The 27,373-nt window shown below is 38.6% G+C and overlaps 1 protein-coding gene across 1 annotated transcript in view; it reads right to left on the reverse strand.

Moving 5' to 3' along the window:
* Positions 1-1,404: 1,404 nt before the first annotated feature.
* The window catches only part of Pop1 (POP1 ribonuclease P/MRP subunit), a 126,368-nt gene continuing 100,399 nt past the window's right edge, over positions 1,405-27,373 (reverse strand). Inside the window, exons 9-10 of the mRNA XM_090380896.1 lie at positions 13,381-13,452; positions 1,405-2,576 (exon numbers count right to left, since the gene is read on the reverse strand). Coding sequence (XP_090237022.1) covers positions 1,405-2,576; positions 13,381-13,452 — 1,244 coding nt within the window. The remainder of the gene's footprint in view (positions 2,577-13,380; positions 13,453-27,373) is intronic.

A 27,373-nucleotide genomic window follows, 5' to 3' on the forward strand; every position in this document is an offset into this window, starting at 1 on the left:
AATTTCTGTACCACATCTGTTATAGCGACTCATGCATCGCACACCTTCTATCATCCCTCTTTCAAAGTTGGTCAAATCACGACGTTTATCCATACTGACATCGAATTACCGTTTACGTGAATGCAATTTACCTATAAACCTGCCAAGCGGTGGGTTTGTCCACTAGTGAGAGGGGTGACAATGTCACGTTGCCCAGGAACCAGGTATCCTATGAATTCTGTCTCTTCAGTGTACTACATAATGCAAAAAGAGTTGCATTTGAAATTGATCCTTTATGTACTCCTTCTTGCATGTGAATTGTAGACAAAGCATGCTGGAATTGCTTGAAAGGTCGTGAGATAGAGAAAATTCTGAATGAATCAGGGCAGGTTACCTTTCAGTCCAAGGATGTATAAGTCTTGGGGGGATTTCATATCTCCAGGTGGTGTTGAATGCTTTATTAATATCAAATGTTATCGTTACCATGTGTTGTTTTTTTAACAAGTTTGTTAACTTGAGGTATTGAAGTTGATTAAAGTGAGGACTAATGTATCTTAATTACTGAATACATACCACAGTCGCCTGAACACCAACTGAGTATAACAGATTTGGATTAGGGAGAGATATTGGCACAGCACCAAGCTGAATGATGAACCAATCCCATTTTTTTCATATGGCCTTTTCATATTATCATAAAATTAAATTCTTATATAAAACAATGATGATAGTACTGATTTCACGAAGTCATCCCAGTAAAAATATGCAATAACTAGTGCACAGGTGTAATACCTGTACCCCACACGAGGTCCATTCTTTCACACTACGCAGCCCGTAGCCAGCCTTCAAGTGTTATGCACCTCCTCTGAGTTTAAAAGTAGTGTTACAAAATAGTTTCACATTAACTTTTGAAAATAGGTTTTTTTAATGAATTTTTGTATTTAATTATTAAACATAAAAAAAAAAATAATAAAAAAATCAGATAGCAAAAATTAAATTCTCTTTCAGAAAATGTATAATTAGTGACAAGGAACTAGTCTTGCAGCCTGCAACCGGTTTGTGAAAACCCATGTGGCCTGCAACCTTTTATATGTTTTGGCCCCTAGCCAAAAAAGGTTGGGCACCCCTCAACTAATATGCAGTTAAGACAAATTATATAAAATGAATAAAGTTTACTGTATGATGTATTAATATTTGTTTCAAATTCTGTGGATATGCATGTGTTGTATTTAATCATTGCTGCATTCCAGTCTTTAGTAAATGGTGGCTACTTTCAAAATGAATAAGAGCCTTAAATTAGATGAGTTTTTGATATGCTTTTAAATATACATCAAGACATCATGACCGAAGTTTATCTATTTACTTTTCAATTGAAAACATTACAGTAAATATGTAGTGGCAATTTTATTTTTCAAAAAATACAGTGTTCTAAATGCACACCTTTAATTTTGCAAACCTATACTGGAAAGAGTTTTGTGGTCGAACTAAAACAATTGGTTCAGTTTCATGGCTGGAACATAATTTTAATAATTCACAAAGTCCAAGAAAAACACAAAATCCTAGTCCAGTGCCTTTAGCATGCAAAAATGAAAATTCACCCACTTGAACATAGCCAATAATTTTTCTACTACACATAGAGATAAGATTTGCTGCCTCTGGTTGTGTAATATTGGTAGCTGGAGAGCTCTCAAGATTTTCTCCATGTTTATTGTCAGCTTCTAATATTGATTTCATTATCATATCTCTACTTTTCTTTTTTTTCTTATTTTTTTTCTTTTTCTTCTTGGGATTTATTGAAAATGTGTGTCTAGGTTCTGTTGGACCTCCATAATTGTGGTTTGCATGTAAAGTGTCAATGTCTTCTTCAGTAGGTAAACATATAATTGCAAATTCAGAGGGCTTACCTCTACTCAGATAATGCAGACAAACACAAATTAGAGATCTTTCCATGTTTAGTGAAGATGGGATGTTTAAGATGTTACTGACATCTGAAAAATGATGCCCAGTTGTCTTCTGAGCTATCCTGGCAATTGATATATCTTGTTCATTTCTCCTCAAGAATTTAGTCTTTTTCTGTTGGCTACAAATATTAAAACTATTCTGTATAAATTGAAGATTTTTTTTGTTTCTTAAAACAAAAAACTGTTCATCTTCCAAACCATTCTTTTTGTTTATCATGCAGCTATCATCTATATTATCATTTGTGGGGTGGTCAGTGTGAATCCTATGCTTAGTTGTTTCCAGCTGTGAGCAATCTTCAACTGTAAGATCTCTTTTTTGCATTTCAAACAGCCACTCCATAACCAACTTTGTCCATGGATAGGAAAAAGGCGATGTGATTCCTAGTTTCCCAAAGCTTGGTCTTTTATCAGGTGGATATTTCGAGTGCTTTGTCATAAGTTCATTATGCTGAACTTCTGCTGTTTTCTGTCCAGCAAGAGTGTCAGGATAATTGAATGGAAATAAAGGAATACCTGCCTCTTTTGATATACTTCTTAGTTCTCTCAAGCCCGTTGCTTTTGCTCCACGAAACACAAAGGCAATCCAAAATGCCATACCCCAACCTGCTGGAGCTATTAAATCCCATCCACTTCCATATCCTAAAAATACATAATTATATCACAACTGTAAATCTTTACATTTTTTAAAGAAAATATCAATAATTCAAAATTATCAACATTATTTTAATGTGGGCTATGCAAACTTAGCTCAAAAGTTTGAAACATGTAGGTTGGCATAATTAGATAATTTTATTATCTATTATGATTAACATAAAACATTACAAACATAAAGGTATAGCAAAATACATATAACGTAAATTAATAGTGTAATAGACAATGTAAACTTGAAGTGTAATATGTATTATTGCTGCATAACTGGTGAATAGTTCATTTATTGCATTTAAGTATATTACTTTAGGTAAGCATTCTCAATTATATTGAATTTAAATGGAAATCATGCCCCCAACTAGAGCAGCAAAGCAATGGGCTCAAAGTAGCAGGATAGCTGTGGCTTGAGAGAACCAAAGGGGATGGTTCTCCTATGAATCACAGCCTAATGAATGTCATTGTGTTTGTTTGGTGCAGAGAGTGCAAAGAAATTAGGTGCCAACTCAGTGTTCTGATGGGTGTTTATGAGAGCTTGCATAGGTCAAAGGAATTAAAGTGGGAGGCCCATCAAGCTTTAAGCTGCCCAACTCAATGCTAGAGCTCACATTTGTGCATCAGGCAACACAGCAGCAATCGTCAAGGCAAAATGTGCTGGTCCCACAGGAGGTAGCTATCATTGGTACCTCTATTGTCATGGAAATGGGAAATAAATTGTGTAAAAAGGATAGGTCTGCCAGAGACAAAAATTTATGACATTGTAGAGTTGTTGTTGGTTTAGGGATTTATTAGGCGCATCGGCAACTATGGCCATAGTGCCCTACACACAATGTAGAGTAGATATCATCTTTTAATGGTACCAAAGGTGATATTGTTGTACACACTGGCACTAACGATGTTAAGAGTAGGATGTCTGTGGATTTACTTAACAAGTACAGGGCAATATTGAGAGAAAAAAAAAAAAAGTTGCAAGTTAGGGTAAAATTTCAAAGTATCTGTAATTCTGCCCAGGCACGATAGGAGGGACTATATGACGAGAGCCTTATCAGTTAATTCAGGCCTGGAGAGATTGTGCAAGGCTCATGGGTAAAATTTTTCTCAGCTTGGTCTCTGTTTGTTAACAGGCAAAACTGTTTATATAGGGATGGGATAAACTTCAATAGAAAGGGTGCAAGAATATTTGCTGATGCTATCAAGGCAGTGTTAGGTGGATTGGAAAACTACTAGCTTGGGGTGATATACAGACTAATAGATTAACAATGGTGACTGGAAGAGGTGAAAGTGATTCTTGTACTGCTTCTATTGGAATGTGCAGCAGCCTAGAAAGCAAGGTGCCAGGGATTTCAAGGCCTGTGGTGAGTCATCATGGAACAAGTAAATACCCGGGCTGTGTCAGGATAACTAAGAGTAAGGCCAGGTGAATATACTTGCATGTACACCAATGCCAGAAACATAGTTAAAAATTTTATGAATTTGAAGTGCTGGTCAAGTCATCAAATGCAGATATTGTGTGGAAATCAGAGATGTGTCACTCAGATATAAGGGATGTGGAATCTGAATATGGGGAATACAGTGTACAGAAATAACAGACAGGATAGAAGGGAAGAATTTATGCTCTTAGTTAAGAAGCACCTAAATTCTAAGGCAGTGCATAAAGTGGACATGGGCGGCCAGTGCAATGTTGATTCAGTTTGGTGTAACATAAGCACTAGGAAAGCAAAACTGAGAGTAGGAGTATGCTATGGGCATAATGTCTCTGATGGGTACATTGAATAACTGTACAGAGAAATACAGTACGCCAGTAAATCAGCATGTCTTATAATGGGAGATTTTAACTTTCCAGATATTGACTGGAATTTTTGGGTTGGTCACACACACTAGCAAGACTTTTATGGATTTCTTGGATGACTGTTTTCTACAACAGCACATTAGAGAGGCAACAAGAGGAAGCAATACCCTTGATCTGGTTATTAGCAGTTATTCTTCATGCATTAAGAATCTACAGGTAAAAGACCCACTGGGTGGCAGTGATAACAGTGGAATTTAATTAGACATAACTACTGTCTAGGGTAAAGGGAAAGGCTTTTGGTTCTATAACAGTGATTCCGGTGGTCTCAAAGAGTTTTTAAATTCTATGCAGTGGGATCAACTGATGATATTACCAACAGCATATTCGAAATGAGAAGCATTCAGGGGCATAATCATAATCATAGACCTAAATCGATGACATATGAATTGATGAAATTCATGACAGAGAAGAACAAATCAAGTAATACAGAATCCTACAGAAGATATAAATTATTCTGTAATCAAGTCAAAAATAAAGTTAGACATGCTAAGGCAGATTATGACAAGTCTCTGACAAAGAATGCAAACCAGCAAAGACTTTATGTAGTTATTCTGTTTAAACACTAGAAGGAAGGGTATGACTTACATTGGTCCACTAGATATGAATGGTTTGAATTATGATCCTACTCTGGTTACTGAATGGATGTTTTGTATCTACATTTACACGTGAGGAATTTTTTAGGGATGAGGATACCTGAAGTTTATCAAACTCTAACAAGGAGCTAAATGACTTTGCGATACCTGAAAGGAATGTGGAAAAGAAATTGTTGAAGCTGACCATAAAAAAAAAAAACAGGCACCTGGGGATGGATGAAATCTATCCAATTATATTATGAGAGGCAGAAAAAGTTATGAGAGTATCCTTGGAGTCAGTGATGGGTCCAATGGAATCTTTCCTCTTGCTTGTTTGTTTGTTTGTTTGGTTTTTTTTGGCGCATTAGCTACTAAGGCTATAATGCGCCAAACTAAAGTCATATATAAAAATTTCAATTTTCACTGACCTAGTTACTTAGGCCAGCATGTCGGTATATAAAATAACAAAGGTATAAAATTTAGAAGAGATAAATCAATAAAGAAATAACATAACATGTAAATATTAAATACAAGTATAAAGCTTTATTGATTTAAAATAACTAAAAATAGCAGACACATGGTCATTGTCGGATAACATCTGACTGAGTGTATAAGGTTCAGTCAGATGATTAAAAGCGGTAAAACGGATATTCCTAAAATTTCGACAATCAATTAAAAGGTGTCTGATAGTTAAAACTGTGCCGCAGGACTGACACATAGGAGGGTCATCAGCCCTCAGCAAAAACGAATGAGTCAAATGACTGTGTCCTATGCGGGTCCGGGCAAGAACAACTTCCTCCTTACGATTCCTGCGCAGACTAGACTGCCACGGTTCAATTACAGGCTTTATACAATATAATTTATTCGCAGTCTGTCTATTCCACGAATCCTGCCATTGGGTGTGTATCTTTTGGTGTATTATTTGCCTGTAGTCTGTATAGGGGACTGACAGGCAGCGATTATTACTGGGAATTGCTGATTTGGCTGCGGTGTCAGCCAAATCATTTCCCTTAATCCCAATGTGGCTGGGAATCCAGCAGAAGCGGATGTCATATTCGCGTTCATAGAGAACGTGAATCTTCTGCTGAATGCTAGACAGAACTGGATGAGGATTGTATCTCACAGATATTAAAGCCTGTAACATGCTAAGAGAGTCAGAATATAAAATGAACCGTTGGTATTGGTATTTACTAATATGATCCAAGGCTAACTCTACAGCGTGCAGCTCTGCAGTAAATATGCTGCATTCACAGGGAATCTGCTCTGATATAGTGCTGTCTGTAAAGACGGCAGCAGATCCCATATATGATTCCGACTTCGAACCGTCTGTGTAGACTGGCGCGAAGTCAGAATATTGAGTTCGGTGTGCTGAATGAAGCTGCAGGTAGACACATGATGGCGTGTCCGACTTTCCCCAGTTTCTAAGCGACAAGTCGCATGTCGGGCGAGCATGCCAGGGTGGAAAGGGTTGCTTTGATGTTTGGGCAACCTTGTCTACCTTGATATTAAGTTCTTTGAGAAGCTCTTGGAAACGAATACCGAATGGACGATTGGCAGTCTTACGAGTATTGTATAAATTTTCCCATCGTGGCTCAAAAACGAATGGCCACGTAGGATGGTCTGGCAGGGATTTCAGTTTTAAAGCATACTTTAAAGACAACTGCTTACGTCGAAGCGATAACGGTGGTTCGTTTGCTTCAACGTATAAGCTCTGGACAGGAGATGTGCGATATGCTCCAGTAGCAATACGTAGGGCCTGATGATGGACGGGGTCCAGCCATCGCAGGACACTGTCTCTGGCTGAGGAATATACCTGGGACCCATAATCTACTTTGGATCGCACAAGTGCACGGTAAAGCCGAAGAAGGGTGCATCTGTCTGCTCCCCAAGTTGTAGAGGAGAGCGAGCGGAGGATATTAAGCCCACGTGTGCACTTTGTGCGGAGTTGACGAATATGATCCAAGAAGGTCAGTTTTTTATCGAAGATGAGTCCCAAGAATTTTGTGTTCGCTGCTACTGGAATAGCATTTAGTCCGAGCCTTAATTCAGGTTCAGGATGAAGATTTCGCTTGCGACAAAAGTGTACACAAACGGTCTTCTCCGGCGAGAACCTGAAGCCATTAGCAAGAGCCCAGGAATTCAAGCTATCAATGGCTTTCTGCAGTTGTCTTTCAATAACTCTCATGTTGCACGACTGGCAAAAAATGCTAAAGTCATCAACATAGAGGGCACTGTTTACGGTTGGAGGAAGTTGTTCTGTGATGGAATTAATTTTGATGGCAAAAAGCGTGACACTTAATACAGATCCTTGTGGTACTCCCTCCTCTTGGCTAAAGGAGCGAGAGAGTGAGGATCCCACACGAACTTGGAACGATCGATTGGCTAAAAACTTTTGAATAAAAAGGGGGAGATGCCCTCTAAGGCCAAGGTTATGTAAATCTTTTAAAATGCCAAATCTCCAAGTTGTGTCATACGCTTTTTCCATGTCGAAGAACACCGACACCAAGTGTTCGCGTTTTAGGAAAGCATCCCGGATCGATGCTTCCAATCTGATAAGATGGTCCAAAGTGGACCGGTTCCTGCGGAAGTCGCACTGGATGTTGGAGAGAAGGTCATTTGATTCTAAATACCATATTAAACGAGAATTGACCATTCTCTCCAGGATTTTGCACAGACAGCTAGTCAGAGCAATAGGACGATAGTTGGTGGTGACTTTTGGATCCTTTCCTGGCTTAGGAAAGGCAAGAACGATTGCCTTTCGCCAGCAGTCCGGAAACTGCCCTTCAGTAAAGATTCTGTTATACAGAAGGAGCAGACAATCCATAGATTTTGATGAAAGATGTTTAATCATTTCATAATGGATGCCATCTGGTCCAACAGCACTTGCTTTGGAAAGAGCGAGGGCTCTTTTCAGTTCCTCTATAGTGAATGCCCCATTGTAGGGATAGAGGCCCTTGGTCTTAAAATTAAGTGCTTGTTTTTCCATTTTATTTTTCAGGACCAGGAACTCTCGGGAGTAGAAGGACGTTGCAGAGATGTTAGAGAATGTTTCCCCAAGAGCACTGGCTATTGCAGTTGGATCTGCAATAGCGCATCCATTATAATCTAGGATTGAAGAAGTGTGGGATGTATATTTTCCCTTCATTTTCCGGATTTTATCCCAGACTACCTTAGAGTTGGTAGACTGGTTAATAGATGATGTAAAATGGATCCACGATTCCTTTTGACTCTGACGACGGATGTGGCGTGCTTTGGCTCGTGCACGTTTGAAGGCTATAAGGTTGTTCGTGGTAGGATATCAGCGAAATATTCCCCACGCTTTGTTTTGAGCCTTTTTTGCTGCTGTGCATTGTGAATTCCACCAAGGTTTAGGAAATGGTGGAAACCGGGCTGATGTTTTTGGGACAGCATTAGCAGCTGCTTGGACAATATTTTCTGTGATGTACTTAACTGCATCATTGATAGGCTCTTGACTGACTGTACTAAGATCAAAATTTGCCTGATGTTGGAAGGCAGTCCAGTCAGCCTGATCAATCTTCCACCGTGGTGACCTGAAGGGAAGACATGGTCTCCCACTGTGTAGCAAGGTTATCACGGGGAAGTGATCGCTACCGTATGGATTCTCCTCCACTTTCCAGGTGAGTGAAGGGAGTAGAGAAGGGGAGCAGATAGAGAGATCAATGGCAGAAAAAGTACGGGTAGGCATGTGGAAAAAGGTGTTTGTTCCAGTATTTAGAAGGGAAAGGTCATTGTCATTGAGCATACGCTCTATGACTCGTCCCCTTCCATTGATGTTAGCACTACCCCACAGGGTGTTATGTCCATTAAAATCCACAAGAAGTAAGAAAGGGGGAGGCAGCTGCGTTAGAAGATCATCAAGGTCTGCCTGGGAGATGTCAGTTCCAGGCGGCAAATAGATAGAGCAGACGGTTAATAAAAATCCCACCGTAAGGCGAATTGCGACGGCTTCTATGCTAGTTGTAATTGGCAAGGGCTGCACTGGGGTCTGGTTACCCACAAGGATAGCCACTCCCCCATGTACAGAACCCTCCGCAATTCTATCCTTACGAAAAATTGTGGTGTTATGCATCGTGGGATCGTCATTTGCCTTTAGATATGTCTCCTGGAAGCAAAAGCAAACTGGCTCGTGCTTTTGCAGGAGGGCCTTGATGTCATCAATATTTCGCCGGAATCCACGACAATTTCATTGTAGGAATTTAGCCATTATTTTGACTTGGTGGGTCCATCAGGCGGCTTCCGAGGTGCTGAGGGCTTACTTTTATCAGTCTTGGATTTATCTTTTTTGGGGAAGAAAGGACGCTGTCCCGTGTCCATTTCCTCCTCCGCAAAGAGTTCCAAAACTGAATCTTCTGGTACCTCCTTCTGCTCGACATCCATCTTATCATGGGTACTAGGGGGTACTTCCCCTTTTTTATTCTTTTCTTTAATAGTTACCTTTGGAACTTGTGGAGCGTCAGGAGGTACCGATATAGGAGTGGCAGCTGATTGGTCCTTCTGCGCAGGTTTTTGAGAACTTAAAAGGTAACGCGCGATGGGAGTGAAAGACTCCTTTGGAGGAATGGTCATGTCCGTCTGAGTTCCGACGGAACATCTCCCTGCTACCTTCTGGGCATAGGTAGGTCTGTTGATATTCAGGGGTTTGACCGATTTCCTTGCCTCCTGGTATGATATATTTAGCTCTGCCTTCAGCCGTTGAATTTCTTTTTCTTCTTTCCACCTCTGGCATGCTCGTGAGTAGGCCGGGTGTTCGCCCTCACAGTTAATACAGGTGGGTTTTGCGGCTGAACATGCTGTTGTTTCGTGGTCCTTTGCACCGCATCGAGCGCATGCAAGGACTCCACGGTAGGCCATTTGAGAATGTCCATACTTCTGGCACTTAAAGCACCGTAAAGGGTTCGGAACATATGGACGCACTGAACAGTTGATGTATCCAGCTTTTATCTCGTCAGGAGGATTAGGAGAGTTAAAAGTCAGGATAACGCTCCTGGTTTTAACTATTTTTCCATCCCTTTGCGCAGTAATTCTCTTGACGGCAATAACTCCCTGGGGTTTTAATTCAGAGCAGATTTCCTCCTCGGTTACATTGAGAAGGTCCCACTCCGAAATGACACCTCTCGATGAGTTGAGTGTTCTATGTGGTGTCACTGTTATAGGGATTCCTCCGATTGATGTTGTTCGGAGTAGATGTTCTGATTGCCGGTCATTTTTAGTTTCAATTAAAAGGTCTCCAGAACGAAGCCTCTTAACTGATTTGGGTGAACCTGCTAACCCGTCTAACCCTTTTTGTATAAAAAAGGGCGACATTTTACCAATTGGTGTCTCATTGGTAGAATGCATAATTAGGAACCTTGGGACTGGCCCTGATGGTAGTTCGGTTCGCTGCCTCTTATTAGCAATAACGCTATCTGCCTCTCCGTCATTATTTTCAGATAGGGACCGGGTTGGGGCCCCTGAAGGAATACGTTTATCAGGATTCATGGAGTTTATTAAAGTGTTCAGTGCCCGGGCTCCCCACCCACCACGGAGCCCAAAGGGACGCCCACTACCCGGCATGCAATAAATGCGCTCGGGAGTGGGACGCCAGGGCTACCCAGACACTATACCCGCACCGCCGCCAGCCTGAATCCTGTCCCTCGGACCATGAGGGTAGGGGCGTGGCATTGACACGGTTGACCCTCGCAGGCGAGCCTACTAGCCGATTGATCCTAGCCGGGCCTTCCAGGACCACCCGTCTTGTCGAAGCAGGGGCCAAAGTGGTGTATTGAAGCTGGGCCCCTCAACCACCAGGATCCCTCTTTCCGAATTTCCACGGGTCGCAGCGCACGGCAAACACGCCGGATTCCATTGATGTAAGCCCGGAACCTAGGCTGTGGGCGTTGGATCCCAGTGATGCTAGTCTGGAAGTCCAGCAGCGTCACTGGGAGGTCCCCTCACCACGTACAGGTGCCCACGTTGAGGGGTTTTCCTCTTGCTCAGGCTACACACACAAGGATGGCATAAATATGAATTGAAGAAGGATGTTTGCAGGATAGATGTGCAGGTTTCCTGGAGATTAGTTCACCTAAAACCAATCTCCAGGACACCCAAAACCCTAGGATAACCTACACAGATTCACTTGATTTTGAGTACTTTACCTAGAAAATTCTTTTCCATTTCTCTTATTTCTTACAGCACACATCTAAGCACAAATGCTGTTTTTTTTTTTTTAAACTTGAATATTTTTGGAATTTCTCCACTGATGAAAATATAGTTCTTTGAAACATCTGGAATGTATATAATTTTAACTTTATTAAACTAGTATAATGTGGTGAAGTGTGGTCTTTATTAATAACAGTTATCCCTTCCTTAATATGTCCTTAGATCCCAATGGACAATCATACCTGATGGATGATAGCAACAGTCTAATGGAAAATGGTTGTCCCCAAATTGCTAATGTTTATAGACAGTTCTTCAGCAATGTTGACATGCCTCATCAAGCATGTTTCCTAATAAGTATGTCTGGGATATAACTGTGTGATAATTTAGAACCATGTCTCAACTAACCCAAACTATACTGATTTTAAGGGAGGAGTTAACCCAGAGTATGGAAGAATATTTTGTACTCGTGCATGCTAGTTTTTAGCATTAAATAAAGATATTTTGTTTTGATGATTTCTTGCCATAACTTATCTATTTATATACCAATATAATAAATCTATCAGTAAAAATAAAAAAAAAACCACAATACACATTATGTCATGAAGGTCAGGTAACAGAATGAGTTTTTACGTTTTTGGAGAATGGCAGCAACACTGGGATAGGAGAATATTTTGATAATGATCATCAAAATTTGGATGTATTAAAGTAACTAATTAATAATTTACTGTATATATTATGCAGTAAATATATACAGTAAATTATTAATTATTTACTGTATATATTTATTGTAAACTCTACTGACTTGGTTGTCGTGCCGGTGTATAAACAGAAAAAAAAAATAATAAATAATAATAATAAATATATTATATTAATATTTATTATATTAAAGCTGCCTATCTATTTATTTTTATCAAATATAACAATCCTGCAATGGCTGGCTATTAGCAAGGACTTGCTAAACTGATAGACCATATAGTGTAGTAAGGCAATTATACAGTTAAGTTTCCCAAATCAGACACTCTCAGGGCCTGACTCTTGCCAGATCTTGGAACCTTCTGAATTTTAAAAGGTTATATTATAGTCCTAAAGCACAAAATAATGCTCCATACTGCAATTTATTGTACATAGTACTGTGCTAGCCTTTTTTTTTTGAGAGAGAAAGGTGATGTAATGTACAAAAAGTATTGTGCAGTAAAGTAGAAATAATTTTCCCTTCAAAAATAAATCATACACAATACATTACTTTTTTGAAGAGGAAGTCCCAATGTAGATCATCTTTGGTTGGTATCACAATCTTTTCTACAATACATAACTTATGTGTGCATTCTGAATGACAAAAATCCTCGGGGCCACACTTTATTTTAGGTAGCATATGGGCAAATACAAATGGATGAAAGCGGGTCTGCTGATGTTATTTACAAGCTAACAATCTAAAACTTCTAAAAACATTCACTAAACAGTAAATATGTATAGTAAATTATTACCTTGGGCTAACACTTTATGTAGGAATCATGAAATCCAGAAAATAAGTACTCTTTTGCTCTTGTATATTAATGACCTTCTTCTGACTGAAAATGTTTTTCATAGTTTTGCTGATAACAGAAAACTACATTCCACCTTTCAGTTTGAGAAACCTTGTCCTGTACGAACAGCTCTGACTTCTCAAATATCCACCACCAATTCCTTAAATTTGCATCTCCTCCATGCAATTCTCCAATGGGTGAAGAAAATTTAGTTAACTCCAATCCTGTCTTGTTTCTTACAAAAAAGTCTGCTGCTCCCATGTTCATCTTTGATGACACTCAGATCTCCAGACAAGATCATATATCTCTATTAGGACTTGCCCTGGCTTCTGTTTCCCTGGGCATAAACACATCAACAAATTTTAATTCCTCTGAATCAAAAAAAAACTTTTTTTTTGCTGTCAGTGTTACTTTTTTTTTTTTTAAAAAAACTATTCACTCCATACAAATCTGTCCTACCATGGAATATTGTTCCCACATCTGGAGGTGGTGCTTCCAAAACTTCTCTCAAGCATTAGATTCCATTCAAAAGAGAGTAGGCTAATAATTGGTGCTAATTAATTTCCATGTTTGGAGTTTTCATTAAAAAAAAAAAAAGCTTAGCTTCCTGGTATTAATTTGCCTTTATTAATACTACTAATAAAAACCATTAAATAATTCCATTTAAAAGACCTGATGCAAATTTATTAACTTACCTTTGTATCCTGGCTGTTGTATAACTAGAACAGGTATCCTTGATTCATCATTTCCAAGGCAAAGTTCACTTCCTATGAATTTATCAAGAAAATGTTTTTAGATTCTTCAGATGACAAAACATTGTGCATTATATATTGTGACGTGAAAATTAAATTATTCACTATATGTATTATATACAGGGTTACTAGATACCTGGGGTTAAAAAGGAGGATATTAAAGGCAAAAATTCCAGACAATGTACTGTGAGGGTCACATGTTAAAAAAAAAAAAAAAAAAAGCTTTGTTTTTATTTTGCATTTAATGTGTCATAACATTTCACAATTATTGTAAGCAGGCTATTAATACAGGATTAACTATCCTGTATTGGTTAAAGAACTCTTAAAGTTATCTCCACTGATGACTTTTCCAACTCAATCCTGTTTTGTGTAATAAAACAGGATTGTTCTTGACAACTAATTATAGTTGTCAAGAACAAATTTATAAATTAGGCTCCATGGATCTCTATTCCTTCAGTTTGCACCAGAACTGCCACAAATTCCTCTTACCTTTTAATTCTTCTTACTCACTTTTTCTTGATTCTGCCCAATACTTGGACCCAATTTCAAAGTACCTCCACTTAACATATCTCCAAATTCCCATTCTTCGTTTCCTTTGAAACCTTCTTGCCTTCCTTCCTTACTTGCTGTCTTAACTGAAGTGAGTCACTAGTCCACTAAGGCACTGATCTCTTGAAAAATTTGTTCTTTTTCTTTGCTTTATTAGCTGCTTTCAAAATCCTATTTACCAAATCATCTTCTGTTTCATTCACTCCCATATGCTTCCACCTCTCTTCCACTTTATCTGTAAATTCTTCAGATATCACCACATCAAATTGTTCACAGTTTGTATTACTGGAACATTGTTTATCTTCTCATCTTTAATCATGTAAGTTATATATCTATGGTTAGGGTCATCCACTCATCCTGCACTGTTCAGACTTACACAGTAGTATAAAGAACTCAATGTAATGAACTATATGTTGCAAATTGATTAGTCTTATTGATAATCAAATTAAGTGACAAAATTAAAGCTAATACTTGCAGAGATCATCGTTAAAGACTGACTAAATTCCAAGCAGTCCAGCTTACCACCAAAATTTTGGATCAAATATGTTAACAGCCTGCACAACTCTGCAGAGTTCAAACTGGAAAAAAGAATACAGCCACTCCTCGACTTACATAAGGGTTGCGTTCGGCGGACCTCTATGTAAGTCGGAATTTCCCTAAATGCTTATGCAGCACTGGCAACTACGCGCACTGAATTTGATTGAAGCTAAAAAGAAATGTTCGACGAACATGTAAATAGAATTATTCCGTTTTTTATCTCATGCACAGGAAAAATTACAACAAGAGAGGAGACAGGCATAACATCAGTAAGTTTTATCTTTCAAGCATTGTTGCCAAAATAACTCTCCAGCTGATAATTACGCCGCTGTGGAAGTTGGGGGCTGTGGAGTTTAGAAAAGTTTTTTTTTCCCAACACATCACAAAATTTCTCTGCAGCTGTAGAATCGGCACTGGCGACTTCACCAAATACTTTAATGTTGTAGAAACTAGCATGAAGCTTGAACCTATTAAACCACCCATTGCTTGCCACGAACTTGGCTTGGGGTTCGCCATACTTTATTACAAGATCTGCAATAGAGCCACAGAAAAGGTTCGACGGACAAAGGCAGTTTATGAGAAATTGCTAGCAAACAGAGCAAAGAGGGGGGGATAAGGAATTCTTCACATATATAAATGCTAAGAAGAGCAGGACAAACCACATCAGACTTTTACGTAAGGGAAAGGGGATAGTATTAAATACACCAGCTGCCGTTGTAGATGAACTCAACAGTTATTTTGCATTGATATTTACAGATTTGGTTTTGGTTTTTTTTTTTTTTAGGAGCATTAGCAACTAAGGCCATATTGCTCCGGGGATATGCGGTGGTCATTCCCTGACTTTTCCGCATCCTCTATATTTGGTGGCTCACAGGCTCGAACGCCGGTCTAATCAAGAAGCGTGTGCTTCGCACTGCTGCTCCTGCCCACCTGGCTACGTAGGCACCTCTATTTACAGATCAAAAACCTTTTGTGGCAATGGGAAATTGTGGGAGCGAAGTTGAAAAATATGTAATTAATGATATTGAAATTTCGCAAAATTATTTAATAAAAAAACTTTCAAGCCTACAGGCCAGTAAAGCTCCTGGAGTTGATGGAATATACCCTATAATCTTAAGGGAAGCAGCAAGTGAGTGAATTGAACCATTGAAGCTAATTATGCAAGCATCACTAGACACTGGGGAGATTCCGTTGGATTGGAAAAGTGCCAATGTATCTCCCATACATAAGGGTGGTTCGAAGAGTGAAGTGGGAAATTATCGACCTGTCAGTCTGACTTCAGTGGTAGGGAAAATCATGGAGGCAATGATCAAGGGTGGAATTCAGGATCATTTGGATCGAATTGAAATTCTCAAGGATACTAAGCATGGTTTTGTAAAGGAAAAATTATGTTTAACAAATCTTGTTTGCTATTTTGAAAGGGTCACTCATGAGCTGGATTTAGGGAATAATTTCGACATTGTTTATTTAGATTTCAAGAAAGCTTTTGACTCAGTCCCACATGAGTGGTTGCTTTATAAGCTGGAACAGGTTGGAATCACTTGGGAAATCCTTAGATGGATAGCAGGATGGCTTCAGGGCAGGAGGCAGAGGGTTGTGATAAATGGCTATTCCTCAGATTGGGTTGATGTAAGAAGTGGGGTTCTCCAAGGATCAGTATTAGGACCAGTGTTGTTTTTAATTTTCATGAATGACATTGATGAAGGGATAGAGGGCGTGATGTCTAAATTTGCAGATGTTAAAATTGGTAGAGTAGTTAATGATCACTGTCAATCTGAGCTACAGAGAGACCTAGATAGACTTCAGGAATGGTCAGAAAAATGGCAGCTATGCTTTAATCCAACAAAGTGTAAGGTATTACACCTGGGAAACAGTAATCCCAAAATAACTTATTTACTTGGTGGAGTTCAACTAAACCAGTACTGGAGGAAAGGGACCTGGGTGTTACGATATGGTCAGACATGAAATTCTCCGAGCATTGTAAACAGGTTGCAAGGAAGGCCCATGGTATCCTATTGATCTATCGAACTTTTGCAAGTAGAGATAGGGACGTGATAATCCCATTATATAAGGCTTTTGTTAGACCCCACTTGGAATACTGTGTTCAAGTATGGAGACCGCACCTAAAGAAAGATATCGAGCTTCTTGAAAAGGGTGCAAAGACGGGTCACTCACCTGGTGAGATCGGCAAAGGGGCGTCCTTACGAAGAAAGACTTCGAATATGTGGGCTGCAGAGTTTGGAAATATACACCTTAGAGGAGATTTGATTGAGGTGTTTAAGGCTCTGAGAGGCATCAGTAAAATGAATGAGGACGAAATTTTCAAGATTATAAATGATGCTAGAACTAGGGGACATAAATTCAAGTTATGGGGGAGATGTTTAGATTGGGCTGCAGGAAGTTTTATTTTAGCCAGCGAGTTACAAATTACTGGAATAAGTTGCCTACATGGGTGGTAGAAGCTGACAGTTTTGGGAAATTCAAAGGACATCTGGATAGTACCTTCGGGTGAGGGAAACGCATAGGATGATAGGTTTAATTTCCTTTTCTTTTATTAATAATTAGTTTTTTTTCTTTTCTTTTTTTTTTTCATTGTTTTATTCGGTTTTTTTTTTTTTTGGCTGGTGGAGCATAAGCCATAGGCTTTCTTGCACCATGCAGCCATTACTAATACTTATACTTATCATTAATATCTTCATAAATACTTCTTGCTTTTGCTTGAAAGGCCATTGGACTCAGGAGCACTTGCTTCTGAATCTGATTTTCCATCCATATTATTAATACCTTTTCTATCTTTGATGTAGCACCTGAACGCTGTTTTGTGATCACTGTTGATCTTAAATGCAATGATCCTTTAACATGTTGTTTTATATGCACGCGGTCCCTTAAAATAGTATTCACTGTTGAAGCAACGAGACCTAATTCCCGTGCAATAGATGACAAACTTTGTCCTGCTTCATACTTCCTAATTAATCATCTTCATTTCTAAATCAGTTTTGTTTGGTTTCCTAGCACTGCCACCACTTGCACTTTCTGTTGGTCACTTTCCCTTCACTATTGTAATAAGTAAATAGGAATGAAGAGACGATTCTGAAAATTTATTTGTTTTTTATATGATTGAAGATTTCAGTGAAGGGGAAGTCATTTCACCATAATACCGTAACGTAAAAACCCACAGAATTCCAGTTATTGGTATTATCGCAAATGCAATAAGATTGAGTTTCTTACCCATTTATAATAGATTGCACTAACAGAAAAGCCCAATAAACCAGAAAGTGCAAATTGTTTTTATTGTTTTATGGTAGTGATCTCTAGAAATGTTGGAAAAACTTGGAAAAACTCCAGAATAGGATTGAAAGGTCCCGTTTGAAATGGTTCGGACATGTCAAGAGGATGAATGAGATGGCAGGACATGATAAAGACTAATGTCATTAAGAGAGGAGGAAATTGGAGCGAAATCAACAACGGAGAGAAGTACACAGACAAGGCATGGTGGCGAGGCTTCATACATCGACCCATGGAATAGTGGAACGATGATCTCCAGAAATGTGCTTTAGAACAATATCACAAAGGCGTTCAAAATTGATTCTTATAATGGAACATATGATAACGATGAAAGGGTAGTGCAATTTTCGTTATAAAAATGACCTTTTAGAGAGATAAATAGTTTAGTTATATAGCAAAAATTTCAACTTCCGAGGTCTTGGAACAATTGCCAAAAAAAAAAAAAAAAAAACACAATGTGCTATTGGGTTCACATTACGATATTTTCACGATACCTCCATTTATTCTTAAGGATGCAAAATACATTTCCACGATTTTTTAAAAGTTTGCACCGGCCAGCAAAAACTTACGTAAAGTTGAATTTCTGTAAGTCAAGTATTACATAAGTTGGGGGGTGCCTGTACAATAAACTTGGCATTTCTTAATGTACTGCTCAGCAAGGGTTTCAAATCATCAAACAATAATTAGGAAGGCAGTAAAAGAGATCCTGTGCTTGTATGCAAAAGTGACAGGACACTGAATCAGAGTTTGTGTGCAAGTGCATGAAACAGACTCCCAAAACACAAATATGAAATAGTAGTCAACTGTTACGAAGAAACTACTTAATTCAAATCAGAGAAACTTCTATCATCAAAAGGGACTCCTACTCTCCTGTTATGTGTTTGTTCAGAAGTTCCTTGCTTTATGAAGTATTTTGTCAAATGTGTCAAATTTGTAGGCATGTGAGCTTTATCATGCATATTCACAGGCCGATTTGTATGTTGTTGGATGAAAAATTTGGAATAACTCACAGGCAAACCCTACTCTCTCTTCCTGAGTTGGCTAATTACAGTTCTAATTGAAGAGACCATTAGGAAATTCTTCCAGGATTCAAACCCAAACAAGTAACAAGTTAAAAAAATCTACTATATCATAAAGAACTTACTTTCCATAGGGTGAAATAAACCTCCCCCCCAACAAGGGCAGCCATGAGAAATGAGAGGTTCTGTCTCGTAAAGATAATTATAGAAACAGTAATACGCTTCACTGTTTCTATTAGATAGCGTAGTATTGACATTTAATTTAATTTATTGATCTTATTAATTTAAAATATCATGCCCCAAACTAGAGCAGCAAAGCAACGGGCACAAAGTGGCAGGAGTGCTGTGACTCGGGGAAGAACTGCGGGGGGCGATTCTCCAACGCATCACAGCCTAAAAAAATGTGCAACTTGTGAAATGTTTGCCGAACTATCTGGAACGGAACATGATATTGCCATGGGGGATGTCTTTGTGTGTGCGCGATGTAAGGAGTGTAAGGAAATCAGGCGACAACTCAGCGTTGTTATGGGCCTATATGAGAGTTTGAAGGACAGGGTGGATGCCCTCGAAAGATCTAAATTGAGAGGCCCATCAGGCTCTCAGCTGCCCACATCAACGCCAGAGCTTGCACTTGGTCATCACGCAACACAGCGGCAACCCCCAAGACAGATTGCGCTGGTCCCACAGGAACTAGTAGTTGTTGGTGACTCTATTGTCAGGGAAACGGGAAATATATTGTGTAAAAAGGATAGGTGGAACAGGACCAGGGTATGTCTGCCAGGAGCAAAGGTTGATGACGTTGTAGAGCAGATATCATCTTTTAAGGGCACAAAAGGTGATATAGTTGTACACGTTGGCACTAATGATATTAAGAGTAGGAGACCGGCAGAATTAATTAACAAGTACAGGTCACTGTTGAAAAAAAGCCGTGAAGTAGGGTTGAATTTGAAAGTGTCTGCAATTCTGCCCAGACACGATAGGAGGGAGTATATGATGAGAGCCTTGTCGATCAATTCGGCCCTGGAAAGATTGTGCAAGGCTCAAGGGGTAGAATTTTTTTCAGCCTGGACTGTACTTGTTAACAGGAGAGATTGCTTCTACAGGGACGGGATACACTTAAATAGAAAGGGTGCAAGAATATTTGCTGATGCTATCGAGGCAATGTTAGGTGGGTCGGAAAACTGATAGCTTGGGGGGGATACAAGAACTAATAGTTTAACAGTAGCCGTAGGCAGAGGTGAAGGTGATTCTTGCACAACTTCTATTAGAATAAGTAGCGATTGATTGATTGATTGATTTGGGTTTTATTGGCGCACTAGCAACTAAGGCTATAATGCGCCCATAAGTAGCGACCTGGAGCGAGGGGTGTTGGGGGTTTCAGGGACGGATGTCAGTCATCGTGAAACAGGTAGGTATATGGGATGTGTTAGAGTGGCTGGGAATAGGAATAGGTGCATGTATACTTGCATGTATACCAATGCTAGAAGTATAGTAAATAAATTTGATGAATTTGAAGTGTTGGTCAAGACATCAAAGGCGGATATTGTTGGGATATCAGAGACGTGGTGTCACCCAGATATAAGGAATGCCGAACTGGAATTTGGGGAGTACAATGTGTACAGAAAGGATAGACAGGATAGGAAGGGAGGAGGTGTTATGCTGTTAATAAAGAAAAATATAAAATCAAAAGAAGTGCATCCAGTTGATATAGATGAACAGTGCACTGTTGAGTCAGTTTGGTGTGACATAAGCACTGCGAAAGCAAAAATTAGAGTAGGAGTGTGTTATAGGCCTAATGACTCGAATGAGTACAATGAACAATTGTACAGAGAAATGGAGTGGGCTAGTAAATCGGAATGTCTTATAATGGGGGATTTTAACTTCCCAGATATTGACTGGAACTTGTGGGTTGGGCACTCACACACTAGTCAGACTTTTGTGGATTTATTGGATGATTGTTTTCTGCAGCAGCATGTTCGAGAGGCAACCAGAGAAAGTAATACTCTTGATCTGGTTATCAGCAGTGATCATTCATGTATTAGGAATTTGCAGATAAAAGAACCACTAGGTGGCAGTGATCACAGTGTACTGACGTGGGATTTACTTAAAGATTTAATTACCATCAGGGGTAAAGGAAAGGGTTTTTGCTTCCGTAAAGGCGAGTACAGTGGTCTCCGACAGTTTTTAAATTCTGTACAGTGGGATCAACTGACGATGTTACCAACAGTAAATTCTAAGTGGGAAGCATTCAAGGAATTAATCGTGGAAGCTACTAAAAGTTTCATACCTATTAAGAAATATTGTTCAAGGTTTAGGCCTAAATGGTTGTCAAATGAACTAATGAGACTCGTAACAGAGAAGAAAAATGCATGGGATGCATATAAATTATCAAGCGACTCAGAAGCCTATGGCAGATATAAGTTAATCTGTAATCAGGTCACAAAGGAGGTTCGGCAGGCGAAGGCAGATTACGAGAAATCCTTGGCAAAAGATGCCAAGAAAAACAGCAAGGATTTCTTTACTTATATAAACTCTAAAAGGAAGGGGATGAATCTGATTGGTCCACTTGACATCGATGGTTCGACTGTTGATGATCCTGCTCAGATAGCAAACAAACTGAATGAGTATTTTGCATCTACATTCACACGTGAGGAATTATTAAGGTTTGAAAATGGCAGAAGGTTATCAAATTGTAGCAGGGTGCTTAATGATCTTGTAATAACTGAGAGCAAAGTGGAAGAGAAATTGTTGAAGTTAAACGTAAGAAAAGCACCTGGGGTGGATGGGATCTATCCAGTTATATTAAAGGAGGCGGCAAGGCAACTAAGCAAACCCTTAGCCATAATTATGAGAGCATCCTTGGACTCAGGGGAGGTTCCCAAGGAATGGAGATGTGCAAATGTATCCCCAATTCACAAAGGGGGATCGAAGGGTGACACGAGTAATTACAGACCAGTTAGTTTAACTTCTGTTCCGGGTAAAATAATGGAGTCGCTGGTTAAAGATGCATTGCAGGATCATCTAGACAAGACTGCAGCAATAATTCAGACACAGCATGGGTTTGTTAAGGGAAAGTCTTGTCTGACAAATTTGATAGGATATTATGATGTGGTTACAAAGGAACTGGATGCAAAAAACAATTTTGATATCATATATTTGGATTTCAGGAAAGCTTTTGACACTGTTGCGCATGGAAGACTATTGTACAAATTGGAGCAGAATGGTATTAAGGGTAAGTTGCTACAATGGATAAAAGGATGGTTAAGTGGGAGAAGACAGAGGGTGGTAATCAATGGGTGCTGCTCTTCTTGGACTAATGTTATTAGTGGAGTCCCACAGGGTTCGGTGTTAGGTCCACTGTTGTTTTGTATATTTATCAATGATATTGATGAAGGTATATCAGGCTTAATGTCGAAGTTTGCAGATGATACAAAGGTTGGCAGGGTTGTTAATGACAGTAATGGCAGTCTGCTACTGCAACAGGATCTAGATAATTTGGGCAGGTGGGCTAAGAAGTGGCAACTGAAGTTTAACCTTGACAAATGCAAAGTACTGCATATGGGTAGAAATAACCCCAGAGAAACGTACCAACTGTGTGGTACTACACTTAAGGTGGTAGAAAATGAAAAAGACCTGGGAGTAATTGTGCAGTCAGATATGAAGTTCTCTGGGCAATGCAGACAGGCTGCCAGGGCAGGTCATGGGGTTTTGTCAACGATATATAGGAATTTTGCTAGCAGGGAAAAGGAGGTGATTATTCCTCTGTATAAGGCAATGGTCAGGCCACGCCTTGAGTACTGCGTACAGGTCTGGAGACCTCATTTTAGGAAGGATGTAGATTTACTTGAGCGGGTACAGAGAAGGGCAACAAGATTGGTGAGGGGAATGAAGGGATCCTCTTACCAAGAGAGGCTTAAGTTCTGCAAATTGCAGTGGTTGGAGACTAGGCACCTGCGCGGTGATCTGATTGATGTATATAAGGCCTTGAATGGATTGAGCACGTTGAATTCTGATGGGATCCTTCCACTTGTTCAGATTACGAACCTAAGGGGGCATAAATTCAAATTAAGAAAAGACAGATGTAGAATAGATGTGCGGAAATTTGCCTTTAGCCAGCGGGTGGTTAATTGCTGGAACATACTTCCATCTGTCGTTGTGGAAGTTGATAGCTTGAATAAATTTAAGGAGGAACTGGACAGGCATTTGGAGGGAATGGTGTGATTTTTTTTTTTTTTTTTTGGCTGATGCTGCATAAGCTCATACATTTGCTTTCTTGCATCACATGCCACTACTACTACTACTACTACTACTAGTCAGATCTCACAGAATTTCACATCAATTTTCTGGACAAGCATAGTAGATGGTTTCAAACTTGAATCGCCACACTAACACTCAAAAACAATGACAGTAATGGTTACTGAAGAAGATCCCTTCAAGAATAGTAACCAATCAATCAGATAGTCCACAGTGGCCTCCAACACAAGCATCCCATCATGTTAAGGAAAAGGGTCAACATAAAAGAGACCTCTACAGACTCCAAACCTGACATCTAAAAAACCAGAATTCATTCACCTAGCTGCAATATATCGCTGATTAGAACTGTGCCCACCCACAGAATTCACCTTTATTGAGTTCCACAGGCAAAGTTAAGCAACTATTATATTTAATTAAAATGTCACTAAACATCAACCACATCAACCATTAAATGTCACTTAACAATTTAAAGTTTTTGAATCAGATATATGATTTTAGAGCTATTAAGTTCATAAAAGGTTTTGTCTAGTTATTCGATGTTAAGAATTGTTTACATTCCTGTTTTTCTTCTTGGGAATTTTTAGTACATTGACTACTCAGACCACAGAATGCCATCTGCTCATATTTACTGCATACTCATATTGTTTGTGATTGTGATGGTCAACATTTATTTGAATATTGTCCCTGTGAGTGCAAATCAGTGTACTGCTAATATGCCCTTGATTTATTTTAGTCTATCTTAATTTTTCAAGCTAAACATTTGAACTCAAAACTTACTTGATAACATTGCATAACTTAATTTTTATTTTCCCGATTTGTGGCAGTAGACTTTTAGTTTTCAGAAAATAAATATTTAGCTAATAGTTTTAAAAAGTAATTTAGTAGTAGCAGTATCCATATGGTGCAAGGAAGTACTAAGCAAAAAAAAAAAAAAAAAAAAATCCTACCTATGCAGTTTCCTCTTCCAATCTAGCAGGCCTTTGAATTTCCCTAAGTTGTCAACTACTCGTGTAGACAACTTATTCCAATTATAATCAGAATAAGTTGTCATGTAGCATTTCATAACCATTTCCTTCGGTAAGCAGGTGGTTAATAATTATTAACCACCTGCTTACCAAAGGAAAACTTCCCAAAATCCTATCTGTATAAGTCTTCTCCCTTAGTTTGAATGCATGTCCCCCCTACCAGTTATAGCATCATTTAACATTATTAAAATTCATTCATTCATTTTGCTATCTTCTCTCACATAATTATAAATATTAATGAGATTTTCACCAAGGTACCTAGTTAGCAAGCTTACGGAGCTTGGTAACTAGGAACATTTCAAGGTTTCCTGTTTGTTGTTGAACTTTTCTAAGCAGCTCACAGTCATTTTTTTTAATCTGGGCATGGTATTTTAAGTGCATGATTGCCTTATGTGGTGGGATTATAACCCTATATTATAACATTACAAGCTATTAGTATTAGTAATGGCCACATAGTGCAAGGAAGCCTAAGGTTTATGCTGCACCAGCCAAAAAAAAAAAAAAAAAAAAAGAAAAAGAATAAAATAATATTAATAAAATATTAAATAAAATAAACAACAAATGAAAAGGAAATGGACAACATATGTGTTTCCCTCCTCCTGTAGGTAAATATCCAGCTGACCTTTGAATTTCCCCAAACTGTCAGCCTCTAACCACCCATGTAGGTAATTTGTTCCAGTAATTTATAACTTGCTGGCTAAAATAAAACTTCCTGCAATCCAGTCTAAACATTTCCTCTGTAACTTGAATTTATGGCCCCTAGCCTTCTATTTTTCTGAATTCCTTCAGAATTCTATTTCTGTCTAAATGATCCTGAATTCCACCCTTGATCATTGCTTCCATGATTTTCTCTACTACTGAAGTTAGACTGACAGGTTGGTAATTTCACTCTTAGAACCGCCCTTATGTATTGGAGTATCACTGGCACTTTTCCAATCTAATGTAATCTCTGCTGAGTCTAGTGATGCTCTCATAATTAGGCTCACTGATTCATTGCACTCACTTGCAGCCTCCCTTAAAATGATAGGGTATATGCCATCAGCCTCAGGTACCTTACTTGCCTGTAGGCTTGAAAGTTTTTTCATTAAATAATCATGAAATTTCAATCATTAATTACATATTTTTCAGCTTCACTCCCATAATTTCTCTTTGACATAAAGGATTTTTCTTCTGTGTACATATATATATGCAAAGTAACTGTTGAGTTCATCTGCAACATCAGCTGGGATATGTAATACTATCCCATGTCCATTACATAAGGGTCCAATCTGGTTTGTCCTACTCTTCTTTGCATTTATATATGTAAAAGATTCCTTATCCCCACTCTTTGCCAGCGATTTCTCATAATCTGCCTTTGCCAGCCCCTAACCTTTTCTGTGGCACTATTACAGATCACTTTGTAGCTGTTATAGGCTTCAGTATTTTTTTATTGCTCTGTAACTTTTCCATGCCGTCTTTTTTAAATCGTTCAATAAGTCATCAAAACAATACCATATATCCCCTTGCGAACCATTTGCACTGCACAAAGTTCATGTCTTCTTGGCTCTTGATTCCAAAATCCCTTTCTTCTTCTACTGTTTTTAATTCAACCCCCTCCAAGTGTATAAATTTATTTTGAGGTCATTTCCCAAGTTCAAAATCTTGCATTTAATAGCATGAAAACATAGTCGATTATATGACAATCCCTAAAACTTACCCAAACTCAAGTCATTCTTAAGGATCACACTGTTAGGTATCTCCTCATTAAACACTCTCATGACTGTTGTGCATCTTGAAGTTTTGCCATCAAACAAGTCTTGTCAGTGTCATTTAAGATAATCAAAAACAGAAGCAGTCCCAGCACTAATCCCCAAGGCACCAACTTCTAACTCTAGCACATTCTGAAGAATGTAAGCATTGATTACAACTCATTGTCTCCAGTTGTGTATCCATTCTTTAATCAATTTAAGGATTATACCTGTTATCCCAATCTCTTCAAGCTCATACAGCAATTCTCTTGTACAGAATTGCTTTGCTAGAGTCCAAATAAACAATGATAAAGTTATATCTTTATTTCTTCATCTAACTCATTAGTGACAACTTCCCTATAGTCCTATCTAGCTGACCCATTGCATTCTCCCTCATTTTCTCTATTACTGATGTCACACTTGACTGGTCTGTAATTACTCACTTTGTTCTTAGAACCATCTTTCTGGATAGGCAATACATGGTACTTATCTAATACAAGGGAATCACCTGTAAGTCTAGTGAAGCTGCCACGAATATTTTGCCTTTAATCGCTTGATATCCTCCATTTCCATCTTTAAAAATAACTGCAACCTACCCAAGGATATTTACTTGCCTCTAGGCTGAAAAGTTTTTGCTAGTAAACAATCCTCTGTAATTTCCACATCAATGGTTTTAGAGTTTTCAGGTTCACTAGAACAGTTTCTTCTGTTAATTTACTTTTATTTTATTTTACATAAAAATGATTCCACAGGTTCCTTACTCCATAATGTACTGTTTTTTTTTTTTTGAGGAACTGCAAATTATATATGATCACAGAAACTTGGTCAGTTTCTATAAGCAGATGTTTTTCTGATGGAAATCAAACTCACACTGTGATAAGATGATTGGACAGTTTGTTGATAATCAAATTGCATGTCATATGTCTCTCATTGAAATGAGAGAATGTTTTTTTTTTTTTTTTCCACCTCTTAAGGCTTGGAGCCAGAATGTGGTGCTAAAAGTCACTCTGGAAACCGTTGTGTGTGTGTGTGTGCATTTCTCAATTTGAGCTTGGTAGCTATGGCTTATTACTCACTTTAGGAAAGTGATAAATAAGCATTCCATACCCTAAGTTTATTATTTAAAAAAAAAAAAAAAAAAAAACTAATTCCAAGTTTATACAAGGCACAGTTTGAATGCAGTAGCTGCCAACCACTATCAGTTGCAACCAAAAAAACATGCACAAAGTTTGATTTATATTGGGAAATATGCTGCTTAGGGAAGCTGCAAAATTTTCTCATGGTCATACATAATTGACAATTGCCACTTCAGCAGTTTCCTTTCTCCTTCTCTCTCTCTCTCTCTCTCTCTCTCTCTCTTTTTAAATTAAACCCAGCTTCCAAATGCGATGCTTGGGAAACAACAGGCCATGAGAAAGTTTTCCAATGTGCAACATACACTGTAATTGCTCTAGTAGCAATGTTATTTTGCAGTGTTCCAAAAGAGTAGCAATGTTATTTTACTACTCTTTTGGAACATTGCATGACCTTCCTACAGTAT

This window comes from Mastigoproctus giganteus, chromosome 9 (genome assembly GCF_048544385.1).
Source record: "Mastigoproctus giganteus isolate SK-2022 chromosome 9, ASM4854438v1, whole genome shotgun sequence".
In the NCBI taxonomy this organism is placed as follows: Eukaryota; Metazoa; Arthropoda; class Arachnida; order Uropygi; family Thelyphonidae; genus Mastigoproctus; species Mastigoproctus giganteus.